At 51.0% G+C, this 22,696-nt stretch overlaps 3 protein-coding genes across 4 annotated transcripts; 2 read left to right on the forward strand and 1 right to left on the reverse strand.

The window, feature by feature from the left end:
- The first annotated feature begins 478 nt into the window (after window positions 1–478).
- LRRC43 (leucine rich repeat containing 43) lies at window positions 479–9,418 on the forward strand. The gene is made up of 12 exons (XM_019285243.3): window positions 479–2,450; window positions 2,526–2,762; window positions 3,003–3,113; window positions 3,247–3,386; window positions 3,981–4,219; window positions 4,837–5,015; window positions 5,349–5,472; window positions 5,681–5,820; window positions 5,951–6,040; window positions 6,335–6,520; window positions 6,931–7,018; window positions 9,130–9,418. Exons 1-12 carry the CDS (start codon window positions 2,361–2,363, stop codon window positions 9,288–9,290), a joined length of 1,785 nt encoding a protein of 594 aa, XP_019140788.1. The 5' UTR covers window positions 479–2,360; the 3' UTR covers window positions 9,291–9,418.
- Window positions 9,419–9,552: 134 nt separating this feature from the next.
- Window positions 9,553–11,704, forward strand: B3GNT4 (UDP-GlcNAc:betaGal beta-1,3-N-acetylglucosaminyltransferase 4). Its single transcript, XM_010398337.4, has one exon. The coding sequence runs from the start codon at window positions 9,861–9,863 to the stop codon at window positions 10,977–10,979; it is 1,119 nt and encodes a 372-aa protein (XP_010396639.1). The 5' UTR covers window positions 9,553–9,860; the 3' UTR covers window positions 10,980–11,704.
- Window positions 11,705–14,139: 2,435 nt separating this feature from the next.
- Window positions 14,140–18,002, reverse strand: DIABLO (diablo IAP-binding mitochondrial protein). 2 transcript variants are annotated; one of them, XM_039561305.1, is made up of 6 exons: window positions 17,933–18,002; window positions 17,166–17,274; window positions 16,841–16,969; window positions 15,853–15,963; window positions 15,634–15,730; window positions 14,140–14,764 (listed from the first exon to the last, which is right to left on the reverse strand). In XM_039561305.1, exons 1-6 carry the CDS (start codon window positions 17,977–17,979, stop codon window positions 14,550–14,552), a joined length of 708 nt encoding a protein of 235 aa, XP_039417239.1. In that variant the 5' UTR covers window positions 17,980–18,002; the 3' UTR covers window positions 14,140–14,549. The 2 variants fall into 2 exon arrangements, with proteins under 2 accessions (XP_039417239.1, XP_039417238.1); XM_039561304.1 differs by having other exon boundaries at window positions 16,841–16,972.
- Between the last annotated feature and the right edge of the window lie 4,694 nt (window positions 18,003–22,696).

Below are 22,696 nucleotides of genomic sequence, written 5' to 3' on the forward strand. Positions count from 1 at the left end.
TCTCTTTGACTAGGAGCTTGGGATACTTGTCTTGGCCATCCCATTTAAATCCTTGGGCTCTCCAAAATGTGGGATTTAGAACATAAACTCTTGTTTTATTGATAAACGTGGTTGGGAGCATGTTATTGCTACCCAAAGCCATTGCTTCTCCTTCAGAGTCAGTTTAAGAGTGGGCCACTGCAGGGAGTAAAAAAGGCTTGTGTGCAAGGTAGGTCAGGCCTCCAGTTCCATGTATAAATCCTTTTGCTGGATGCCTGTAAGACCCTGTTCCCAAGGGATGCTCAGGATACCCCCCTCCCCATCCCTGATGCCCGTCTCTCCAACTCCTCTGAGGCTGTGTTCTGCTTCTAGTACCAAGTGCAGGAAATTCTCATACACACCAAAACAGAGAATAATTATCCCTAGGATTTGTAAGTATGAGGCTGTGATCAGAAGAGCAAAACTCCTGATGGCTTGGGACAGAAAGAGCAGAGGAAACCCCTATGGAAATACCTTTGTGACACAGACACACTTGTTCTTCCCACCTCTGCAGTTAGAGATGTGCCTGGAAGGTAGTCATAGCTCAAAGATGAGTATGTGTCAAGTCACCAGGAAACCTTCAAGGGTCAATATACTGGTGTCAAAATAATCAGTTCTGGCTTTCATGTGCAATAACCCTCTTTGAAAAGAAAAAGCTTCGTGTGTGAATGAACTCCTCTGGGACTGGTTCAAGGATTGTTCTCAGGACTGAACCGATTCCCAAGGCTTGAAATGGTAATGGATATTTCCCCTGTAACATGGTGCACCAGGATCCCACCAGGCTGTAACTTCAGCTCTCAAGTCTTTGCTTGAAGCCACAGTAACAGAGTTTCCCAAAGTGAAGGTGGTTCTGCCATGGGCTGTGAGGGAGCCAAGCAGAGGGAAGGAGCCATCCCACCAGGAAGTCTTTCTTCTTGCACAACCCTTGTTCCCAGGTGCTTAATAATGCCAAGGAAGAGATGAGTTACCATGGCCTAGGGCAAGGACAGTTCTGGCAGACAGTTGTTTTCTTTGAAGGTTTTATTATTTGAGGGGGAGATGGAGACAGAGAGAAAGAGAAGATGTTTCTTTGTGCGTGGTATTCTTTAGGAGTGTCCCTACAAAGGGAGTGGTGGGTACAGATGGCTCCTTTCAGGCAGAAGGGTGGTCTTGGCGGGTTTCTTGTTTGGAAGCACCAAACCTGCAGAGATGCAGTTGGTCAGTGGCCCACAGGAAGATGCATGGAAGGTACATAAAAGATGCCATTGGGCACTGCCAGTCCCCTTCCAGCTCTCCCAGCTGGGCACAGCCAGGGAGGACTGGGATCTGGTCTTCCTCCAAGAGCAGGAATATCTCTTTGTGCAGCACTGAAGGCAATGGGGCCCAGTTATTTTAAATAGTGATGCAAATAAAAGCAGCAGCATTTTTACAGCTTTGCTTTTCCACAAAACACGGTTCAACCACTGGTGATGCTTTTTCTAAGACTTTCAGAAGACTTTACTTCATTTTTCTCCTGAGGACAGCACTTTACCTGATTACTCCACTCCAGGACATGCCATTATCTCATAGCCTGTGCATGCTCTGCACATCCTTTCCAGTCTGTACAGGACTGTGATAAGCTGCTGAGCTGATAAGGGAGCAGGTCGGCATCCGTCCTGTAAAACCCAACCTGAGAAGTTCAGCTTTCCACCACGTAACCATCAGACACCACAGTGCAACTGCAATTCATTTGGTGAAGTTCTGCTGACACATGATGCCCTGTCAGCTCTCTAAAGTGGAATTTGTAGCCATTGCCTCAACACCTATCGCTGGAAAAAGGAAATTAATCTCCATCTGTGGAGACCTGACACTGACCTGAGACACAGCTGTGGCTTTTGTTCCTAGACCTCACCTACTTTTTCCAAGTGTGGGAGCTGGTATTTTCAGCTGTGAGCTTGTTTTCTGATGGCCTTACATGGTTGTGTGACAGTGCCCTCCACGTAAAGTGGAGAGCTGGACTTTCAGAGCTGACTGAGACCCTGACGGGTTCCTCCCTGAAACCTGAGTGACACTCAGGCCGTAGATAAGGAAAATGCCAAATTCCATGCTACAGGTCCCCGGCCAGGGAAGAATGCTGATGCTGTATCCTGCAAGTGCAGCATGAGGCCGCCTGCTCTTTCCCTGGTGGGGAGCAGCCCCCATAACACAGGGTAGACCCAGAAAACCAGGGATTTATTCCCAGCCCGGCAAGCTTGGTGCTGCCCTAGACTTGCTGCACGCTCTGCTTGGAGAGTTTGGTTCCATGGCATTCGCGTCAGCGCCATCTCCTAGCGACAGGGACGCAAGCTGCTGAGCCAGGGGATTCCCTGCCAGGCTGGGGCTGGATGGCAGCACCCGGCAGCGTCTCGGCTGCTTTTCAGGAGTACCTGCGGCACCTGGGGCTGCAGGACTTCCCCTGCGGCCTCGGCAGCTGGGTAAGGGTCTGGGGGGGCACAGCCATGGGGTATGGCACGGGGCTGCCACTGCCTCTCCTCTCTCCCTGTCCGCAGAACAAATCCTGCCTCAATGCAGAGCCAGCAGGGCTGGAGGAGACCGTGCTGCCGGGAGAGGAGACCCCCGAGGTGCTGCTGGAGCTGCTGAGAGACCAGCACAGCCCCTGGGCCCTGCCCCACGACTGCAGCCCCCAGGACCGGCTCCTACGGGAAGTGGCCGTGCTGGCACCTGAGCTCCTGCGCAGCTCCAGAGTCTTCCAGGTTGTCAAGTCCCTGCGGATACTCGACAAGGGAGTAAGTGCAGCTGCTGGTGCCCATAAAGCTGTAGGCCAGGAAACTGTGTCTTCCTGCTGTGAGGGAAAACATCCTGGAAGAATGACACCCTCCTCTCCTAGGGTCTTCTCAGGTGTTGCAGCTGGAACACCACAGCCTCCTCAAGACATTGTGCTAATCTGTGTTACATGGATGTCACGTGGATCAACGAGTGCCACAAGGTGCCTCAGGGACACATTGGCCAAACCTAGCTCTTTGCAGGTGGAGGAGGTGGATGAGGGTGTGCTGCGCTTCCAGCAGCTGGAGGAGCTCATTCTCAGTGCCAACCGCATCAGCAAAGTAACCTCGGCCCACCTGCCCCGGGCTCTGAAGGTGAGCGAGCAGGGCCTTGTGCAGGATGGGGCAGGAATTCCCATCTGGGAAAACAGTGAAAGCCAACCAGTTTGAGGGGGTGCCAGGAACAGCTCATTGCAAAGGTGTCTGTAGTTTCTTCTGTCCCGGGCAGGTCCTGGAGCTCTGCTGCAACGCTGTGCATGATCTGCAGGACCTGTGTGCTCGGCCACCCCCGGAGCTCCAGCACCTGGGGCTGGGGTACAACCGGCTGTGTGGCCCTTCCCAGGAAAAGCACTTCACTGTGGATTTCTGGTAATGCCACAGGCTGAACATGGGCTGCTGAAAGGGAAATGGGCAGATATGAGCAGGAGACCTCAAGCCACCGAGGTGGCCGTTGTTGGGAAATCACAGCCCTTCAGAAGGGTTTTTTCTTTGCTCTGTGTCCACTCTCTGTGCAGAGCAGTCTGTCTCTGCAGTCTTCTGTCTTATGCCCAGAGGTTGTCTTGGTCCTTGGCAAGGTGTGGAATGGGGGGATCACCAGGGGATCAAGGGCCTTGACACCGTTGCCACCACAGTTCCCATTTCCCTGGGCAGCTTACTTTTTCCATGTCCTTCCCAAAGCCCCTGCTGGAAGTCTGGAAGGTTCTGAGGTGTAGGCTGCATCACCAAATGGTGCAGTGGGGTCGTCAGTGGAAGCTAAAGAAATGTTTTTGTGTTGTGGGGCAGACTGACAATGGACTGTATGGCTCAGGAATTTGGAATTGGCCTCCAGACTGGATTCTTCAGTTCAACCCAGTTTGTGCTGGGGAAACACAACTTTCGTTTCTGTTTTTGCCGCAGGGCAGTAGCCTCTATCCTCATATGGGTGCTGGCTGCCTTACCTCCCTCCCTGGGTTCTCTCCTTAGGCCAAACCTCGTCTCCCTTGACCTGAGCTTTAACAGCCTCACGGACCTGCAGGGGCTGGTCTCCCAGCTGTCCACTCTGCAGAATCTCCGCATCCTGGTGCTCCAAGGGAACCCACTGGCTCTCATCCCCAGTTACAGAGGCTTCCTCGTGGACAGCCTGCCCAAGCTGTCCATCCTTGATGACATCCACATACGGCCTGATGAGAGGCAGCAATTCCATGGTCTGGCGAGGCAGCCAGGTGAGCCCCTGCCTTTGAGGCTGCCCGTGCTGACCCTGTGATTCAGGAGCGGGGTTTTCATTGTGGTGGAGCTCTGTAATTACCATCGAGGTAGTTTCAGCCTTAGGGCCAAGAACAACCCATCCCAGTCCCAGCACTGCCTCAGTGTCCTGGCCTGCCTCAGCTTCATTTCCCAGACACCACCTGTTTTCAGACCATGTGTTTCCCTCTCGAGCTGTGGCAAGAGGAGCATCTGTACTTGGGAAGGTGCTCACATGGTGCTGCACTGTCTGCACACAGCGGTGCCACCTCCGTGGCACATCCCTGACTGGGATGAGAGGAGGAGGCTGGGACACTCGGGATGGGAAGCTTCTCTTGATGGTCCCTACTCAATGAGTTTATGTGCTGGATGTGCTTATTGGAGACTCAATTGTAGAAGGAACAGAGCAGTCAAGCCAGGAGGTGTTTGCATGGCTTTGGAGTGACCCCACGTGGCAGTGGTTTGTCACAGTTTTGCACAGGGTGGCACCGAGGCATGCCAGGAGGTGGAGGGACCTGGAGGTTTCTGCTTGCTCTGTTCCTTCCTCACTCTGGAGGGAACGTGCTGCAGCTTCATGGCAAGATTGTCTTTCTTTCAGAGCTGATCAGGAATGAAGGACGAGTGGTTGTGAGCATTGGGGAGATGAAGGGACTCCCCGATCCCAAAGCTTTTCAGCAGCTGAAGGTTGGCTCTGAGGGTCCAGTAATCACCTACAGCTACCGTGTGACCTACGAGTTTGCAGAGAGAGAGGAGCTTGAGGACAGGGGCAGCCCTGAGGTTGGTGCTTGATTGTGTTCCTGGAAACAACCAGCATGGCAGGCCACAGCAGGGGGAACGGCATGGGCATCTCCAGGCTGTGGGGTGATGGACATGGCATGGGTAGCAGCAGTGCTGGGGAGAGGATTCCCATGTGGCTGCATCCAGCAGGACAAGACCCAGCTGCCCACGTTCCACATCCCTCTTGGGGAGCCCAGAGCTCTGCACATGGGAGTGCACTCACAGCCCCCCTCCTGCTGACTGGCAGACCCTTTCCCTGGCACTGATGTTCCTTCTTCCCATGAGGGTGGTCTGGGGTATAGGATTTTGGAGGCAGATCGGTCTCTGTTTCAGGTAACGCAAATTTACCAGAGTCCCACGGTGGCCACACTGGATGTGGACAGCTCTGCTCAGGACACAGGAGAAGCAAAGAGCCATCAGGAGTCTGCAGCCACAGAGGAGCCCAAGGCCCACTCTGGTAATGAGGAATTATAGATCCTCTGTCCCATCTCTCAGGGCAGGTTTATAGCTCTTCCTGGGATGTGGTGGCATCAGGATGTCCCTCACAGTATCAGCTGAGCTGTTTCTGGGACTGATGGATGATGACCTAGCACCAGCCGTGTCCTGGGGGTCCTTCTGTCCTGGGGAAAGAGAGGTCTCCTCTGAACTTTTCTGTGTCCCTATAGCAAAGGTGTTTGCCACCCCTGGACAGCCCTGGGCAGACACAATCGACTTCAGCTACAGGAAGGAACACGTTGCCAAAGACTTGGTGGGGCTGAAGTCCTACCTGGAGGCTGGAACCATTGTCTCTGTTGTGGAGGAGAAGGTGAGGGTGTGGCAGAGCTGGATGAAGGGGGAAGAGCTGCTGGGAGCTGCTGTGGAGCCAGGGGTATCACGTTCCCTCTGGGAGGCAGGCTAGGATGGCAGTGACCCTGAGCCAGCTCCTCTCCGGGCAGGTGCTCTCATGGCCTGTGGATGCTGATGCAGAAGAAAACGCTGCCACAAATAAGAAGGAAGGACAGGAGCTGAAGAAGGACAGTGCAAAGGTAGGGTGCTGGGAGAAAACAATGACCAAATTACATCTGAGTTGCAAAAACAGTGATGGGAGAATGAGGATCCTTCTCCTGGATCAGTTTAGTGTGTCAGAGAGTCACCCCCAAAACCAGACCTCTCCCAAAGTCCCCCTTTGCTATGGGGGGAAGGCAGCAGCTGTTGATACACACCTTGGCCAGGATGCAGTGGTGGGCAAGGGGCTGGGTTGGGGTTGCTTCTCTCTGATAAAGGGACCCCAACCCTCTGCTGAGACCTGTCCCTGTGTCCTGCACCGTCCTGTGTCCAAGGACAAGCAGAAAAAGAAGAAGCAGCCATGTGAATTCCGCAGTGACCCTCCTATTCGGAGCATTCTGGGCACAAGGAGGGTGACCTTGAAGACCCTGCTGGCCACCGAGAACATGGTGGCAGCTGTGTGTGAGTTTGGGATCCTAATCCCTCAGAAACCACCAGAACCTCCAGCTGTGGAGGAGAAGGTAAGGAGCGTGTCCCAGGGTGAGGCTGCAGGCTGGGGTTCAGTTATAACCATCATCCATCACTGCTGGTGTGGTTATTTAAGGCTGATATTAGCAAGCAATACTGCTACTTTTTCTGGGCCTAGGAAAATAGATGAGTCTATTTTTCCATTCAAGAATGTGAAAGCAGCCACTCGTGCTTCCTCTGGTGCTCTCTCTCAGCATGGCAGCACATACCAGCTGTACCAACTTCCTATTTCCTGGATTCTCTTCTCTTAGCAGCCACTCTGCTGTGCTCCTGCTCCCCCTCACCTCTTTCCTTTGTCCCTGAAATCCCGGTGACAGCACCCAGATGGTGACAGCTGTCACAGGACTGAATGAGGGCATTGAGTTTCAACACAGCCTTACTGTGGAAACATCTCTCTCCACAGGAGGTGAAAAAAGGCACAGACAAGAGCAAAACACCCAAAGCAGTGAAAGGAGCTCAGGCCAGCCGGAAAACCGCGACGTCTCCCAAAGGTGACAGAGGCTGGAGCTGGCAGGGCAGAGGGTGGTGTGTGTGAGAGAGAGCAAACAGGAGCAGGGCCTGGCCACCCTGCCAGCTCCAGGAGCAGGGACTTACTCACATCCTGAGCCTCAGGCTGTGAATACAGACATTGACTGCAGCGCTGTCAGGATAGACAGCCTGGAGACCGTGTGAGTCGGTGTCTGCACAAGCACCGAGGGTGGGCTGCCGACTGCCCTGGGAGACACACACCTACAGCACTCTGTGCCAGGGGAGAAGGGCAAAGCAGACTTTTGGGTGAGAAAAGGACTGCCCACTGTGTCGGCTGCCAAATGTGGGCGGTGGCGTGGGCGGGCAGCTGAGGAAGGGCTGCCTGGGATGCATAATGAGCTCCTCATCCATTGCCAAATCGCATCTGAAAGCACTTTGCAGAGGGGATTATTGTTCTCTCTGGTTTGGAGATGAGATGCACAGAGAGCCCCAGGTCCCCCAGCCAGCCCATGGCAGGGCTAGGAACAGATCCCAGTCTGCTGTCACCCAGGAAGAGACCACCCCGACCCCACCGGCTGGGTCCCCTGCCTCCCCAGTGCGGAGCTCAGGGCTGCTCAGCCAGCAGTGTTGCTTAATCTGCCAGAAACAAACCTCGCCCTGCCTCTTGCAGGTTATTTTTCCAACAGTCTTGGTTTTGACTCCAAAAATAGCAGTGCCAGCACATCGGAGGGGTAATGCAAGAGCAGGGGGAAGTGGGAGAGGGAAGGGGTGGCCAAGCAATGCTGAAAAGCTGCTCATGGGTCAAGGAGGGCATGGAGAGGGCCAGGCCTCCCAGCACCACTCAGGGCTACCAAAGGAGCCTTGTTTTCCTGCTCTGGCATTAGATTTAAGAGTGCAATTAACCCACAGAGCTCCAGGCTGCTTTCCTGTGCCTAGTCACCCACAGCAAGGTCCCCATCTGTGGGGAGGCTCTCAGAGCTCTGCAGTCCTTGGCTGTGTCTGCATTCAGGGAAGCCTGTGGCCTCTTCCAGTGACCTGAAAAGAAGAAAATTCCCTGAATTGCTGTCCCCCACAAAAAGATGTGTATTTCCAATCTACACTCAGCCTGTTGCTAAAGCAGGCAGTTGCTGTCAAACAGCTCAACTTCAGCCGTGGTTATTTCTTCCTTCCTTTCTACCCCAGTGTGGGGTCAGTGCATGCAGGAGGTTTCCTTCAGCTTGAGCAAGGGTAAAGGTGCTGTTGTGTGCACAGAAACGCCGCTGTTGCAGGAAACCCAGAGCAATTAGAGATTCATGCTTAATTTGGTGTCCCCATGTATCTGTGCAGGTGGGGGCTGGCTTGGCCACACCGGGAGGCCACTGCGTGCATATTTCAAAGCATGAGTGCAAAATTCACCATGCCTAAAAATGAGCTGCCCCACAGCTCGCTACAGCCAGTGTCCCATGGCCGTGACTCATAAGAACACCTCAGTTGTGGCTTTTGGGGGTACTGCTTGAGCCCTGCTGAGTGCAGTGTCTGCACATCCTGCCTGCCCTGAGAGGCACCAGCTGCTGTGGGGCTGTCTGACACTTGTTCATCACCTGGGGACCACGCACCTCCTTGGAGCTGTGAAAGTGGCCATGTCCCAGGGGACAGGGGATGGCTCCCAGCCGTGTGTCCAGTGAGGCTGTGCAGGGACCGGCACTCTCACAGCCGGGATCTGAGGCTGATTTGCATCCCTCAGTCAGCAAATGCACACAAATAATAAGTCCTCTCAGAGGAATTGGGATCGCTTCCAGACAGCTCAAAGAGGAAAGGCAGTGAGCTTTTTCACAAGTGAACCATTTGCCCAGACATTGAAGGATGTCTTCAGAAGTAGTTTCACGTAGTTTCATTTTACCCCACATTTGATTTCCCAGGATCCTTGAAATAATTTATTTCTGCATTTTCTTTTGCCCTAGGGCAATTTCACAACAAAAAGCAAGGTTGCACCCAGGTCAGTTGCCAGCCTAAAGATGCATTTTGGGTTTCTTATCCAAAGTCATATTCAAATAGATTTCCCTCGAGGCCCAGTCAGTGCTGACACCCTTGCACACTGCTGCTTTTAGGATGATTTACTCTCTCAAGACAGTGACAAATGTACTTCTTTCCACAGGAAAAGGAAAAAACAAAGACACCGCTGAAGTGGCGGAGGGTCAAGAGCTCCAGCCCGTACTGCTGACGGTTCAGTTCCAGATGCAGCTGCTTCGGTGGCCCTTGGCAGCCAGCACCCAGAGCCAGGAGAATGTGGCCGTGGCAGTGGGAAACACTCAGTGATGTGTCCGTAGCAGAAGCGTGAGTGGAAATAAACCGCACGGGAACGCTGCGTGGAGCCTGATTTAGCCGAATCGCCAGAGCTGGGAGATGCCCTGGGACTCCTCGTGGTCTGGGGCTGGTGCTGAGCTTCTGCAGGAGCTGGAGCGGGCAGGGGGTGTTGGGTGGGTGTGCGGGGTGTAAGGTGGATGGGCCGTGCCTGGGACACGCTGCCACGGTGCCGGTACCAGCCCCTCGCATCCTCCCCCCGCGGGCGGGGCGCAGAAGCTGCGGGGCGGGGTCGGGGCAGCTCCCGGTAACTCGCGGCGCCGGCGGCAGCTCCCGGTGACTTGTGGAGGAGGCTGTTCTGCAGAGCGGAGCCGGGGTTTTGCTGTGTGGGGGTCACCGTGGAGCGGCGGCTCCAGCCCGGTCTGCGCGCCCCGGCGGGGCCGGGGGCTCCGGACCGTCCTTACCGGCAGCACCGCGTCCTGGTGAGAACCGGGGGAAGCACCGAGAAACGTCCCCGTCCCACCTGGGAGGGAACGGCTCGTCTTCATTTGCCCGCCCGGGGCCGGTCCTGCACCGGAGGCTGCCATGTATCCCAGGATTAAAAGCTTCGTGCTTTACACCTTCTCAGTCACGCTGCTGGCCTGTGTGTTCTACATGAAGAAGGAGGCGAAGTTGGCAGCATCATCAGCAGAGCAGAAAGTGGATGTAGCAGATCACAGACTGCTGCCTTCGGTTCTGGACAGCGCTGGGCACAGCAAGTGTTTGCCGAACTTGACCTTTGCCAATTCTTCTCTCACCCTCCCGGAGCCTCACCGTGTGTTCTTAACCTACAAGCACTGCAGGAACTTCTCAGTCCTGCTGAGGCCTTCCAAGTGTAGCAAAGAGATGTTCCTCCTGCTGGCCATCAAGTCTTCCCCCATCAATGTGGAGCGGCGCGTGGCCATCAGGAATACATGGGGGAAGGAGGTCTCCATCGGGGGCAGGCACATCAGGCTGGTGTTCCTCCTAGGGCGCTCCGAGGCCAAAATCCAGGTGCAGCCCCTGCACCAGCTGCTGGCTTACGAGAGCCAGGAGTTTGATGACATCTTGCAGTGGGATTTTGTTGACGACTTTTTCAACCTGACCCTCAAGGAGCTGCATTTCCTCCGCTGGTTCACGGAGGACTGCCTGCACGCCAGGTTCGTGCTGAAGGGTGATGATGATGTGTTTGTCAACACTTACAACATCGTTGAGTTCCTCAGGGAGCTGGACCCTGAACAGGATCTCTTTGTTGGGGACGTGATCGCCAATGCCCGGCCCATCAGGAACACCAAGGTCAAATACTTTATTCCAGAGCCCATGTATGGAGCCACCTTCTATCCTCTCTATGCGGGAGGAGGGGGCTATGTGATGTCTAGGCAGACAGTACATCGCCTCCAGAGCACCGCAGAGGACACGGAGCTCTTCCCCATAGATGACGTGTTTGTGGGAATGTGTCTGGCAAAGATGTCAGTGACCCCAAAGAACCACGCTGGTTTTAAGACTTTCGGGATCCAGAGACCTTTCAATCCTTTTGATCCGTGTTTGTACAAAGAGCTGATGGTTGTGCACAGACTGAACCCAACGGAGATGTGGATCATGTGGACACTGGTGAAGGATGACAGCATTAAGTGTGCAGTGTCGGTGACACACAGCTACAGGAGGGGCTGGAAAAGGAGCTACTGATGAGCCCAGCAGGATTGTGGCTGGTGACAGGGTACCTAAACTAAAAATCAGGTTGTGGTAGAAACGTGTCCATTACTAACAGACTGCACTGGAGCCGTCGGAGTTTGCTTTGCAGTGAGTGTTTTTCTGTCGGGGGTTACTTGAAGCAGTTGAATTGGCACAGGGTGGGGGTGTGGCTGTGTGAGACATGGCACCGGGGACTCGGCTCCTCCCAGCTAGATTGTGCCAGGGGAAGTCACAAGTGCCACCTGCACTGGTGTCTGACCACCGGCCGAAGTCAGTCTCATGTGGGGCAGCCAGCGATGACTAATGAGTGACAGAGCATTTGAAATGTACTTGAAGGGGTGGAAGAAAGGCCACTATGGCCTGCTGGGTCTGCTGTCCCAGGGCAGCAACCCCACAGCTCCTACTAGACAGCAGGAGAAAGGGAGTGGAGTGGGGACGGAAAAGCTTCAAAAAGATACGGCCTTAACACAGCAATGATGATGATCTGAAGGACTGGGCTCTGCCTCCAGCCCTTTGCCTTTTACAGAAGTTCACTACAGGCTTACATGCACTGGACACTTTTGCACAAACACTTTCTGATCTGGCTTGAGAGGAGCAATGTGTCTTGAGTAATCATGGTAGGAAGAGTGGCTGTAGCTTCCCATGTTGTGTGGGAGGTGTTTGGTTTGTTGTTGTTGTTGTTGTAATGTTGTGTATAAATAAAATAGTTTTGAGAAGTATTTTCATGGGAATATTCTTAGGTCTCCTGAAAGCTAAGAGCCAGGGAAGGCTGAGAATCTGATGCTGGGTATTTACATTAAAGAGGATAATGTTATGTGGAAATGGATACTTGCCACTTCCTTTTCTTTGGGCAGCTGCTGTTTTCTGCCCTGTCCAGACAAGATGTATTGACACAAAAGTGATTAATCTGAATGTGCTGGAATTGCTAGTTTGAGAAAAGATCAAATACAGAGCTAAGCTTTGGTAGTACTTTTGTGAAGCTTATCAGTGTCAGGGTGTCTTGCTGCTAGAGCAGAAGCTGTGGGTGAGCAGGAAATAGCCTGGAAGCCTTAGGAAAAAAAAGCAAATGAGTAAAGAGGAAGTGTGTGATTAGAGAAAATAGAGCTCTTTGTGCTGTGCTGTTGTAACTGCTGTCTCTGGTGCCAGCTGCCCAGCATCCATCCCCCACCAGATGGGAGCTGGAGCTTTCAGAGGTGCCCGGGAAGAGCTGCCAGGAGGTTATTTTTTGTCCTATAGACAGGGACACCCCGAGAGCAGGGGTGTGGGAGCTCTCAGGGCTGCACAGGCTGCGGGACTGCTGGCAGAATGTGCTCCCTCAGCCCTCTGGAGCACCTGGAGTAGCTCTGGCTGAGCCCCAGGGCTAACTCAGGCTCTTGGGGCAGAAGGTGCCACCTCACAGGAGCTGGTTTTGTGTCAGATGTGAGTAGGGGTTTGTCTCAAATAATTGGTGGGTGTCCATCCGCAGTGTGGTCTTTTGCAAGCTGCTGTGTTTTCTGCTACAGCTCCAACAGGGATTAATTAACTGTAGCTGAGAAAGTGACTGTGTGTAGTTTCAGGTGTGTTGGCTTTGTAAACAAGGCCGAGTGTCAGCAGCAGACCCCATGTTCTGGGCACTGCTGCTGGTCCTGGAGAGGAGACTGGGCAGAGCGGGCACCGTGGTGCCCTGTGAGCTGCTGTGCCAGCACTTTTGTGATCCACTCAATGATTCCCAATGCAAACTCAGGAGCACAGAGCATGATGTCATGTCTGTTGTGGGCTTAGGTGCATGGGCTAATCCCCAACTGGCAGCTCTCACTTCCTAACAAAGGTGAGGGACTCTCTTCTGCCCCATTTTGGAGGTGAATTGGAGCCATTTGTGCTCCTCACCCTCACTTTGGCTTGACTGGACTGACTGGTTGGTTCCAGTCACGTCAGGCTGGATGTGTGTGGGAGCAGCTGTTGGGAAGAAAACACAGGACATGCAGTGAAATGAGAAGTGGGGTCACAGCAGGGCTGGGAACAAGGGGAAAAGGGACTTTCCTGGCTTTGCAGGCTCCTGGCAGTGCCATGCAAACATCTGAGTAGAGTTACTGTGGCATCCTGAAAGGTACACAACTTGTTTGTGCACTCAGGTCAGGGGTTTGGCAGATGTTCTGCAACTGCACAAGGCATCAAATGAGAGCAGTTGTGGTTAGAGGTTGATCTGAGGGTGCGTTTGGCTCCTGAGGGCTTGGCTGTGCCACCACTCAAGTAATCCTCTCATCATAGTGGTTTTTTCCCTAATGCTCCAGCCCAAAGCTGTGTTTGGCACAGGAGACACTGGCAGTTCCCTGAGAGCTGAATTCCAGACTGTGCTATCCTCCTTGGATACAGCAGCACCAGTGAGGAGCAAGGAAAGATTGTTTGTTAATTTTTTTTTACTACTTAATCTATAAATGAACAGTGCTGTGCACCTGAGATTGCATTTGTTCCAAAGGCAGCCAACATGAGACACAATTTATGCTGCAGGTGAGAAAATTCCTGGTGAGGCACAACTCAATTTAGTAACAGCAACCTTGACACAGGTGCAGTGCATCAGATGCTAATTGGTGGTGAAAAACCTTTGATTAGTGTGTTTTCTTACACAACCTGGCAGATGGGGATTAACTGCTTCCAAACATCAGTGATAAAGTTCTAGTGGATGCTGTTCTACAAAGCAAATTTCACAACAGCTGTCAGGTTAGGAAATGAACACAGTGAAAGACACCTGTGGTATTGAAGCCTGCAGTGAAACATTAAGCTTGCGAAAGAAATGATGAAGGTAATTTCCTGAAACTTGCACTGGGAAGCATTCAAATGTAAAAATCTCTGTTGCTCACTGCTTTGTAGAACAGTACACAGCAGCTGCCAAAACAGTTTCATTTATAACCACAGTATCTTGAAAATCAAACCTCTCCTTTGCTTCCCGGGGAACCTTCCCCAGAGGTGACTCTGGGCGAAATAAGTTGCTGTGCTGAACAAAACTGCACCAAGAGCCTGGGTGACTCCATGGGAAGTTCTCAGCTCCAGAGCAAACATTCCCCCTGACTGTAGCTCAGTGTAATTTGGTGCAGTTGCCAACTCAGAGGTTAAAATCTTTTAAAATCAAATAGGAAGCAGGGCCTAATCTCTTCCCCAAATGGACACACCCACAAAGAGCTGCTGTTGCAGTTTAATAAAGGCATTTCCTCACAGACATCATATACCTCACAGGTTAAAAACAAGGATCTTTAAATACACATCTTTGTCTGATCCCTCATGAGCTCCCACAAACACACCAAGGGAGCAGCAGGACCCTCCAAGCAGAGACACATTTAACACCAGGCCATCCCTGATAACACTCTTCACATTTGCATAGATAAGCATTTAAATAAATGAATCCAAAAGTATTACAAACAAGGTAAGTTACAAACAAAATTGAGGCCTTCCAAATACTTGATTTGTAAAGCAATCGTTTTCATGGGGAAAAAATGGAATCACAGGCTTATTTCAGCAGTTTTACACTATCCCACACTTAAGAGCTTGGGACTGTTCAATTTGTGATTGACCCTCAGACTCCAGTTCTGTTCAGTCCTCCCGAAGGTAAGGGTCATCACCTGGATCTGTATTTCCTAAAACACCCTGTGGCAACGAGGATTCCTCTCCTTGGGCTTTTATGAGCTCCTCTGTCTGAGCTTCAGCTAATTTGGTCTCTGCTTTCTGGGACAGCAGCCGCACCTCCTGCACTTGGGCCTTCACCAGCTGGATGTGGCTGCGGGCTGTTACGGAGGCCTGGTCTGCACCTGGAGGGAAGGATTGACACACAGGGGTTAGCAGGAGCACTGGAAGCTAAGGAAATGGCTGGGATTATCTTCTGCTTTGCTGTGTTGTGGTGACTCTTGGGCTGTATTAATGCTCAATGCTTTTACTGTTCATTTACCTCAAACCATTTGTCTGCTTTGAGATTTCACTGCTCCCTTGAATTCTTTCATCCCAGTAGGATACAGCTGGAGTTGGATAGGAGTGATCAGCTTGTGCCAGTGGGTTTGAGAGCTAAGCCCAGCACAGTCCTTGTGTGCCAGAACCTTTCAGTCCTTGTCCCATCCTGGCACCTACGGCAGTAGGAACACCTGCGGCACTGTGAACTCCCACCATTCTCCTCCATGCTCCTACAGATTCTGGGTCTTTTCCAGGCACTTACAGAGTTAGGGTGTCTCTGTATATTCACTGCTTTCCCTCCCCTCTCCGTTCCAGTAACTTTGCCTACTCACCATAAACCAGCCCATAACTCAACCTTGGAGCTCTCAAATCTCTCCATGGACGACAGACCAAAATTTGTACCTTTTTTAAAAAAACTGAATCCAGCTGGAAAGCCCTACTGGACTCACAGGCACCCTTAGTTCTGTGGCTCCCAGGACTGTGTTTGAGCTTTGCATTTAAAAATAACTGAACTCTTCCCTCAGACATTTTTGGCCATGGTTTGTCTTGACCTAAACCACATGTGAAGTTTCCAGGCCTAGTTCTCAATGCATCTACAGACTTGTAGCCAAAAAAAGAATGTATGTGGTCAGGATCTCTAAAAACTAGGCACCAGCTGTCAATTGTGATGTTAACTGAATGTACATTGTGTGTCTGAGCTGTGTTGAGAAAGGGAAGAGGGGCAGAGGCTCACCTGACTGATACGCGGCCTCTGCCGCCATCTCCGACAGCCGCAGCGCCGTCATCCAACTGGATTCCAGCCTGAGGTATTCCTGCTGCTTGGTGGTCATCTAGGAGCAGGATAAAGCATTAACAAGGTGTAACAGACCTGAGAGCTCTCCTGAGCTGTGGAGAACATTGTGAGCAGGGTTAGAGAGGCACATGGTGAGGGAAGGGAGGTTTGTTTGCTTACATCCACTCTGGCTCCTATGACCACCTGCCAGACTGCATCCACCTCTTCTGAGTTCATTTTCCCAAGGAGATCTGAGTATTGCTTGTAGAGAGACACCAGGGTATAAACTGCCTGTGAAGGAATCATTTTGCACAGTTACCATGACAACCTGCACAGCTCTGGCATTGTCTCAGTGTTACCTGGTGTTAATTAGCAAAATTAGATACTTGATAAACTGGAATGCAAATGCTTTACTCAAACTGGCACTTTATTTGCAAAATTAAAACTGTCTTGTTGTTTCAGACTTATGTATGGCTCACTCCATTCTTCTGATGGAATTCAGTTCATGGCCATAGAAAGGCAGAGAAGGGCAATAAAATGCCCAAGAACAGAGAACTCAGTACACAGGTAATAAAAATAACTGCTGTGAGTTTCTTCAGCCCCAGTTCTGAGTTCCAGGGTTGTTTTGCCTTAAGTAAAAAGAAGGACTTCTTACAAGGGCATGGAATGACACAAAAGGGGAATGGATTCACACTGACAAGAGGGAAGGGTTAGATGAGATTAGGTAGGGGTTAGTTTGGGAAAAATTCTTGGCTGTGAGGGTGGTGAGGCTCTGGCACGGGCTGCCCAGAGCAGCCAGTGGCTGCCCCATCCCTGAAATTGTCCAAGACCAGGTTGCATGGGCTTGGAGGACCCTAGGATAGTGAAAGGTGTCCCTGCCCATGTGAATGGAAGAGCTTTAAGGTCCTTCCAACCCAAACCATTCCAGGATTGTCAAATTTTAATCCAAAAGCAACGATTTAACAAAGCTCAAAGTAACTTCCACATTTGGTGTAAAAGTGACCCCACAGCTCCCGAGGGACCTGACATCTTCAACCCCCCAAACCTCTTTGGTTAAATTAATTTTGCAAAAGCTCATTCTGAGCGTGGTTTAAGAGGTGTAGTTAGTGCCAGACCAGCTGGCACTCCCAGCAGTGGCTCGTGCCAGGCGTGTGACCCCCGAGCTCACCTTGGTGTACTCGGTGAGCGCCTCGATCAGCGCGTAGGTGGTCTGGGAGAGCAGCGTGGCCGTGCTGTCTGTCACCAGGGACACGGCTCTTCTGATCAGGGCATCGTTGCTGAGGGACCCTGAGCCCTGCTGCTGCAACACAAGACACCCGTGTGACCTTTCCATCGCCCTCCTACGGATGCCAGTCAAACACAAAGGTGAGGAAAAGCCTCGCTGCGAGGCTGCACGGCCAAGCTCGCAGAGGATGCAATCCCAGGAGGAAAACCAGGCCAAACAGGTGGGTTTGGGTGTTAAACTGTTGCAAGGAAAGGGGTGCTGGGGGTACCTCCACGACAGGGACAGCGCACAGGGCCACCCCCAGCCCCACAGCCTGGTGCCACCGTCCACTTGAGAGGCCTCGCTGCCGGACACTGGCCAGAACTGGGAAGCTGCGTCTGGAAAGGCAAGAGGCAAAGTTTAGCACCCCTGTGTGCAGTGGGAATAGGGATCAAAGAGAAGAAAAACACCCAGAAGCTGTTCCAGGGGAACTTGTCTATGCCAGGCTTCTATGGTGCAGCTATGTAAGAGTAATGAGTAAGTTTGTTTTAAATTTTGTATTAGTGTTTAATTGTAAGTGCAAGAAAAGACAAGCATAGTAACTAGTACATTATTAATGCTTTCAGAGAGAAAACGTATGTTATCTGGTACCAGCACACTGCTGATAGTCAATAATATTGGAAAATAGGTTAAAAATAAGCTTAAAATTGGCGTGAGGTACATGCAGATGAGAAATGTGACAGGTTTGTTACAATCCAGCGACACTTGGGTCTCTCTAGCCAGTTTTACTTACAACCCAAGCTGTGCAAATGCCCTGGGGTCAGGGTCTATCACGGAAACACTCGAGCGGAAAAACAGAAGCACAAAGCAATGAGATTTTCTTTTGTTCTACAGCACTTTAATGAAAACAACTGGTCGGTTTTCCTTCTTTTATGCCCTGTACTCTTTAGCCTACAGCCCGCGGGTGGGGAGCGCGGTGTGTGCAGCGCGGTGTGTGCAGCGCGGTGTGTGCAGCGCGTCTCCCCCTCAGCCTCTCCCCCCGGCCCGCCGCGGTACCTGAGCACGGAGCAGCAGCTCCGCAGCCACCGCCCGCCCGCCGCCATCTTGGCCCGCCCGGCGCGCGGGAAGTGACGTCACCGCGCACACCTGCCGGGGTGTGGTGGCGTGGGCGGGGTCGAGCGCGGCGCACGCGCAGGGCGGGGGCACGTGAAGGGGCGCGCGGGGCCGTGAGGGCTGTGGCGGGAACGTGAGGGAGCAGGGGCTGAGGGAGGGAGCGGGAGATGTCCCCGGGGATGTACTCGCGTCCCCTCCGCCGTCACAGCCCCGTGGAGCACCAGTGGTGTTGGGAGACAGGTCCTCTGTGTTTTGCTGAGATGCCCAACATCCTAAGGGTCAGAAACAAGCAACAATTTACCTAGTTGCTGGGAATGAGAAGGGGATTATTGAAACAGGATCCTGCCTAATTGTTGCAAAATGTGGGATGTGTAAAAATTCTCTTTAAGAAGGGCTGTTCTTTGGGGTTTGATCTTTGTAGCTTTCAAGCCTCATCAACAAGATTTCATCTGTGAAACAGAGCGGCCAACAAGCGCTGAGTGGTGTCCAGGTGTTAGAAAACCAAATTACTTGGTGGCGGAATTGCCTCGTTAAGGTTTAGGGCTTGATGTGTTTCAGTGATCTTAGATCTTGGGGATGATTAACAAAGCTTGGGAAGAAGGCTTTGGACACAAGGACTACAGAATTTATGGGCCACAAGGACATTGGGCAGAACCCCCAAGATAAGGAAGAAACTAAAAACCCAACCCTGCATCTGGATTGAAATCAGCTCCCATTGGGTAAAAGGTAATTCCAGCAGGAACAGATCATGATCACCAACTCAGAGGCACAAATGCTGCTCCTCACTTCACTGGTTTAATTCATCTTTGTCGTTCTAAAGTACACGATGCTGCTTTGATTTTGGGTAGTTCCATGCTAGTGATAATCTCTACCTTTTCCAGCAAAGGCTTCCACACAAAAAGGCCTTGATCAATTAGATCAATTCTTTTTATTTATAGCAGAAATTCCTGTTCTCTCTCCTGTTCTCAGAGACTCAGTTACTCAGAGCAGGTTACATTACTGAGGAAGTGGTGTATCACACATCCTTCATTTAATCTTAAACACTTGTAGAAAAGCCTGAGAACGCCAGGTAACAACCCTGTACCTCGTAAAACTGTAGGGAGAGGGGAACCTTGTGCTGATCTGAAATGTCTTTTTCCAGGACTTCTAAAACAAATTACAAGTAATTTCTGTGTGTCTGCCTTCACACCCTTAATGAGGCAGAGTAGGACAAGGCAGGACTTGTTTGTTGAGATGTTGGAATGGTGTTGCATCCCTGCCGTCCCCTATGCTGCGCTTGGCAGGGTGGGAATCTCAGGAGAAAACTGCTGGGAGGCTTTTTAATAGTTCAGGGAACAGAAACAAACGTCCAGGAGGCACAAAGAATCTGCAAGAGCCACAAGGATCTGCAAAGTGCATACACAGGGATACCTTTTCTTTTAACCTTTATTGTTTTTACATAGGAAAATAAGACTGTGATGAGGCAGTAACAGCACAAAACTCTTGCAGGTTTGGCGCAGGGGGAAGGAGCCTTCATCCCGTGTGCGGGGCTGCGCCGTGGAGCCGGGTGCCTCTGGAAAGCCCGTGGGAGCAGGAGTAGGAGCAGAGCTCTCATTTAAGCACCAGGAAGTAGGTGGTCCAGCCGGCGAGCAGCAGCGCCCCGAGCAGCACCGTGTAGCTGAACAGCACGAAGGCCAGCAGCTCCCGCAGCACCTTGAGGAAGTGGATGGCGAAGGAGTCCGGCATGGCTCTCCCGGCTCCCTGGGGCTGGCTGCTCCCTGCTCCTCCCCGGCCTGGAAGCAGAAGGACAAGGTGAGTCTTCACAGCAGGGAGCCCACCCTGCACTGGGGAGAAATCGTGTGATCAGGAGGGTCGATCACCTGGAGGATTGTTAGTGACTGGTGTGGGCCTGTTCAGTCCTGCCAAGGTGTTGAAAGAGAGTTTGGGATCTAATCAAAGTCTCCGGGTCAGGACTGGTAAGGAAGCCAGACACAGGCAGTGGGCACGGCTGTGTGCATGAGGCTGGGGGCTTTTAGAGAGTCCAGCTGGCTCCTGGAATCTCTCCCTTAGGGCAGTGGCTGTGCATCCAGGAAGCGTCAGGATCAGAGCGGCCGCTGATGGTGCATTACCAACAGCGTGTTCTGATCAAAGTGGTCAATTCCTCCAAGGAAGCCACCATTAATATTTAATGCTGTAATTGCATCTAATGGAGGTACTGGCACAAACTGAGCCTTTTGTTCAAGAATGACGAAAACTGAGGCTTAAATACAAGTTTGCACAGGCAAATATTTATATCTCTCATTAAAAATAACCGTTAAATGGGGTAAGGTGCCTTAGAATTCATCTTGTAACTGTATTGTATTGTCATATGTACCATTGCTTTGGAAGTGATTGCTCATTTGTTAGTTTAAATTAAATCTGAAGTTTTTCCCTAAAGTCACTGGCTTTTTAGATTTGAAGCTGTGAAAACCCACCTGAAAAATTCTATCTCTTCAATTTACATGTTCTTTTAAATTTTGATTGCAACTGTGCTTGATCAACAATATCAACGCTCTTGGTCGAACACATAAAGGGAGTTTAAAATCAGACTTTTAGGATAAAAACTAGCCCGAAAGGATTATTTCTCTTCTGAACAGCCTAAAGCCAGCTATACTAAACTGAATTCCCATCCCACCACTTAGAATGTTTATAAAAGAGCTCTTGTGATAAAGAATTCACTTTTTGGTGTTGTTAAAAGAGTTCAGCCATTCCATTCCAAGCTCAGGCACACGTACACAGTACAGGAGTTTCAGCATTTTTAAACAGCTGTGGTTTCCCTGTTGTTCAGAGCGTTAGTTTTCTGTCTATAGGCTGTGCGAGATTTCTGGTTAGCTAGAAAGATGCTGATAAAGAAATAAACTGCTTACCCAGGCAGACGACGGGCTCGACTTCGGCAAGTTTGTGTTTCTCCCTAGTTTTGGTCTGCAGCTGTCCCTTGAATTTCTGTCTTGCAGCGGTTTGTGCCGTAGGCTGATCCCGCTGTGATCTGGGAGCAGGAGCAGAGTGTGTGTGTGCAGCCCACACGAGGACTGAGCTCTAGGTGTGGTCAGCACCGGTTATGATCTGACAGCGCCGTGGTGCTCGGTGCAGCCAAACACTCCCCTTCCCCTGGGGGCTTTTGGCAACAACATTTCCAGAGTCCCACTGCCAGGGCTTAGAGTCACCAGATCAAAACCTGCATTTGTTGAGATTGGGGGTTTGCCTCTAACGAAACGTTGTGTCATCTTACACGTTTTATTCTGTTATCTTAAAGTCTGCAGTGCCTCTTGCTCTGTTCCCTGAGCACCCTGTGCTCTGTGAGCCGCTCAAGGAGGGTGCTCACACACAGCTGGGGCTCATCCCCCAGGTGGGACTGTGCAGGCTGAGCCAGGATCTTTTACCAAAAGCAGTGGGGGCTGAAGGTCCCCTAATCCCTGCACTGCACCCAGGTCACTGCTGTAGTGTCACCCTTACCCTCCCTCCCAAGGAGTCATCCCGACCTTTTAGAGCACAAGTGCTGCAGCTCCTTTGCAGTGAGGGGAGGAGGGAGCCAGGCTGCATGTTTATTTTTTAGCAAAACTGCTTCTGATAATGTTGTATGAAAAGTGAAAGTCTTTTGGGGCAGAGGCTGGGTAATGTTTTCTTTCTTTTTTTGTAGTAATGCAGACAGCAGAGAGAAGGAAGATTATGTACTGCAAATCAAATCTTTTACCTACAAAGATATTATGATGTAGAAAATGGTCCCTTAATTTAATTAGGTTCTCTTGTTATCAAATTATTACCCGCATGGTCAGCAGGGCCTTGGACAGAAGCAGAACATCATCAGCTGCTCAGGAAGCCTGTTAAATAGTAATTGCTCCTCCAGGGAATTCATCAACATCAGGATGGCTTTTATTTTGTTGTTGAATAGTTCCAGGAAGGGGCTTTGTCTAGGTGGAGTGGTTACACAGTTCTGGCTCAGTGCTGGTGCAGGCTGCAAAAAAATAGGCAGCAATGTTGGTGATGAATTAAGAGTTTACCAAGTGTCTGGTGTAAACTCTTATCAAAAAAAGTTTTGCCTCTAGTGTTATTGACTTGCTGGCCGGGGAAAGGTGAGCCAGCCTTTTTGTGCTTTCCTTTATTCACCTGTGGTATAGCTTTTACACAGAAGGACCTTAGCTCAGAAACCAGCCTGGTGAGTATTTCCTTGGGATTTCTTCAACTGTTAAGATTTTAAAAAAACCCTGGAAATTGTGATACTATCTGTAGGTCTATGTGGGTCTCTGGACCCTCAAGGCCAACCCAAGGACACACTCTGTGTCAATTTCTTGTTTTTCTCTGCACAGTAACATCTAATTTTTGATTCAAACCTAATTCAGTTTTCCTTTTAAATACTCTGAAATTAGCTACTTTAAGTGGAATTGCAGAGCAAACAATCCATGTTTGCTCTTCTTGCACCACTGAAGTTGCAGCATGTTTTTTAAGTCTGTCTACAAGTTGCCTCCCCACCCAAAGCAGAAAGCCTCCAGTGACTGAAATTGTATTTTTCTGCAAAAGTTAAGAAATCCCACAAATAGTTCTAATGTAGTATGTTATGAAATTTTTCATGAGCCTTAATTTAAAAACACCTGGATGTTAGAAAAATAGTTTCAACTGAAGTAATTCAGTTATCCAGTTATCCTGGGATGGGGAGACAAGGACACAGCTACCACAGTGCAGGGCTTTGTTTTA

The sequence above is a fragment of the Corvus cornix genome, chromosome 15 (assembly GCF_000738735.6).
Source record: "Corvus cornix cornix isolate S_Up_H32 chromosome 15, ASM73873v5, whole genome shotgun sequence".
In the NCBI taxonomy this organism is placed as follows: domain Eukaryota; kingdom Metazoa; phylum Chordata; class Aves; order Passeriformes; family Corvidae; genus Corvus; species Corvus cornix.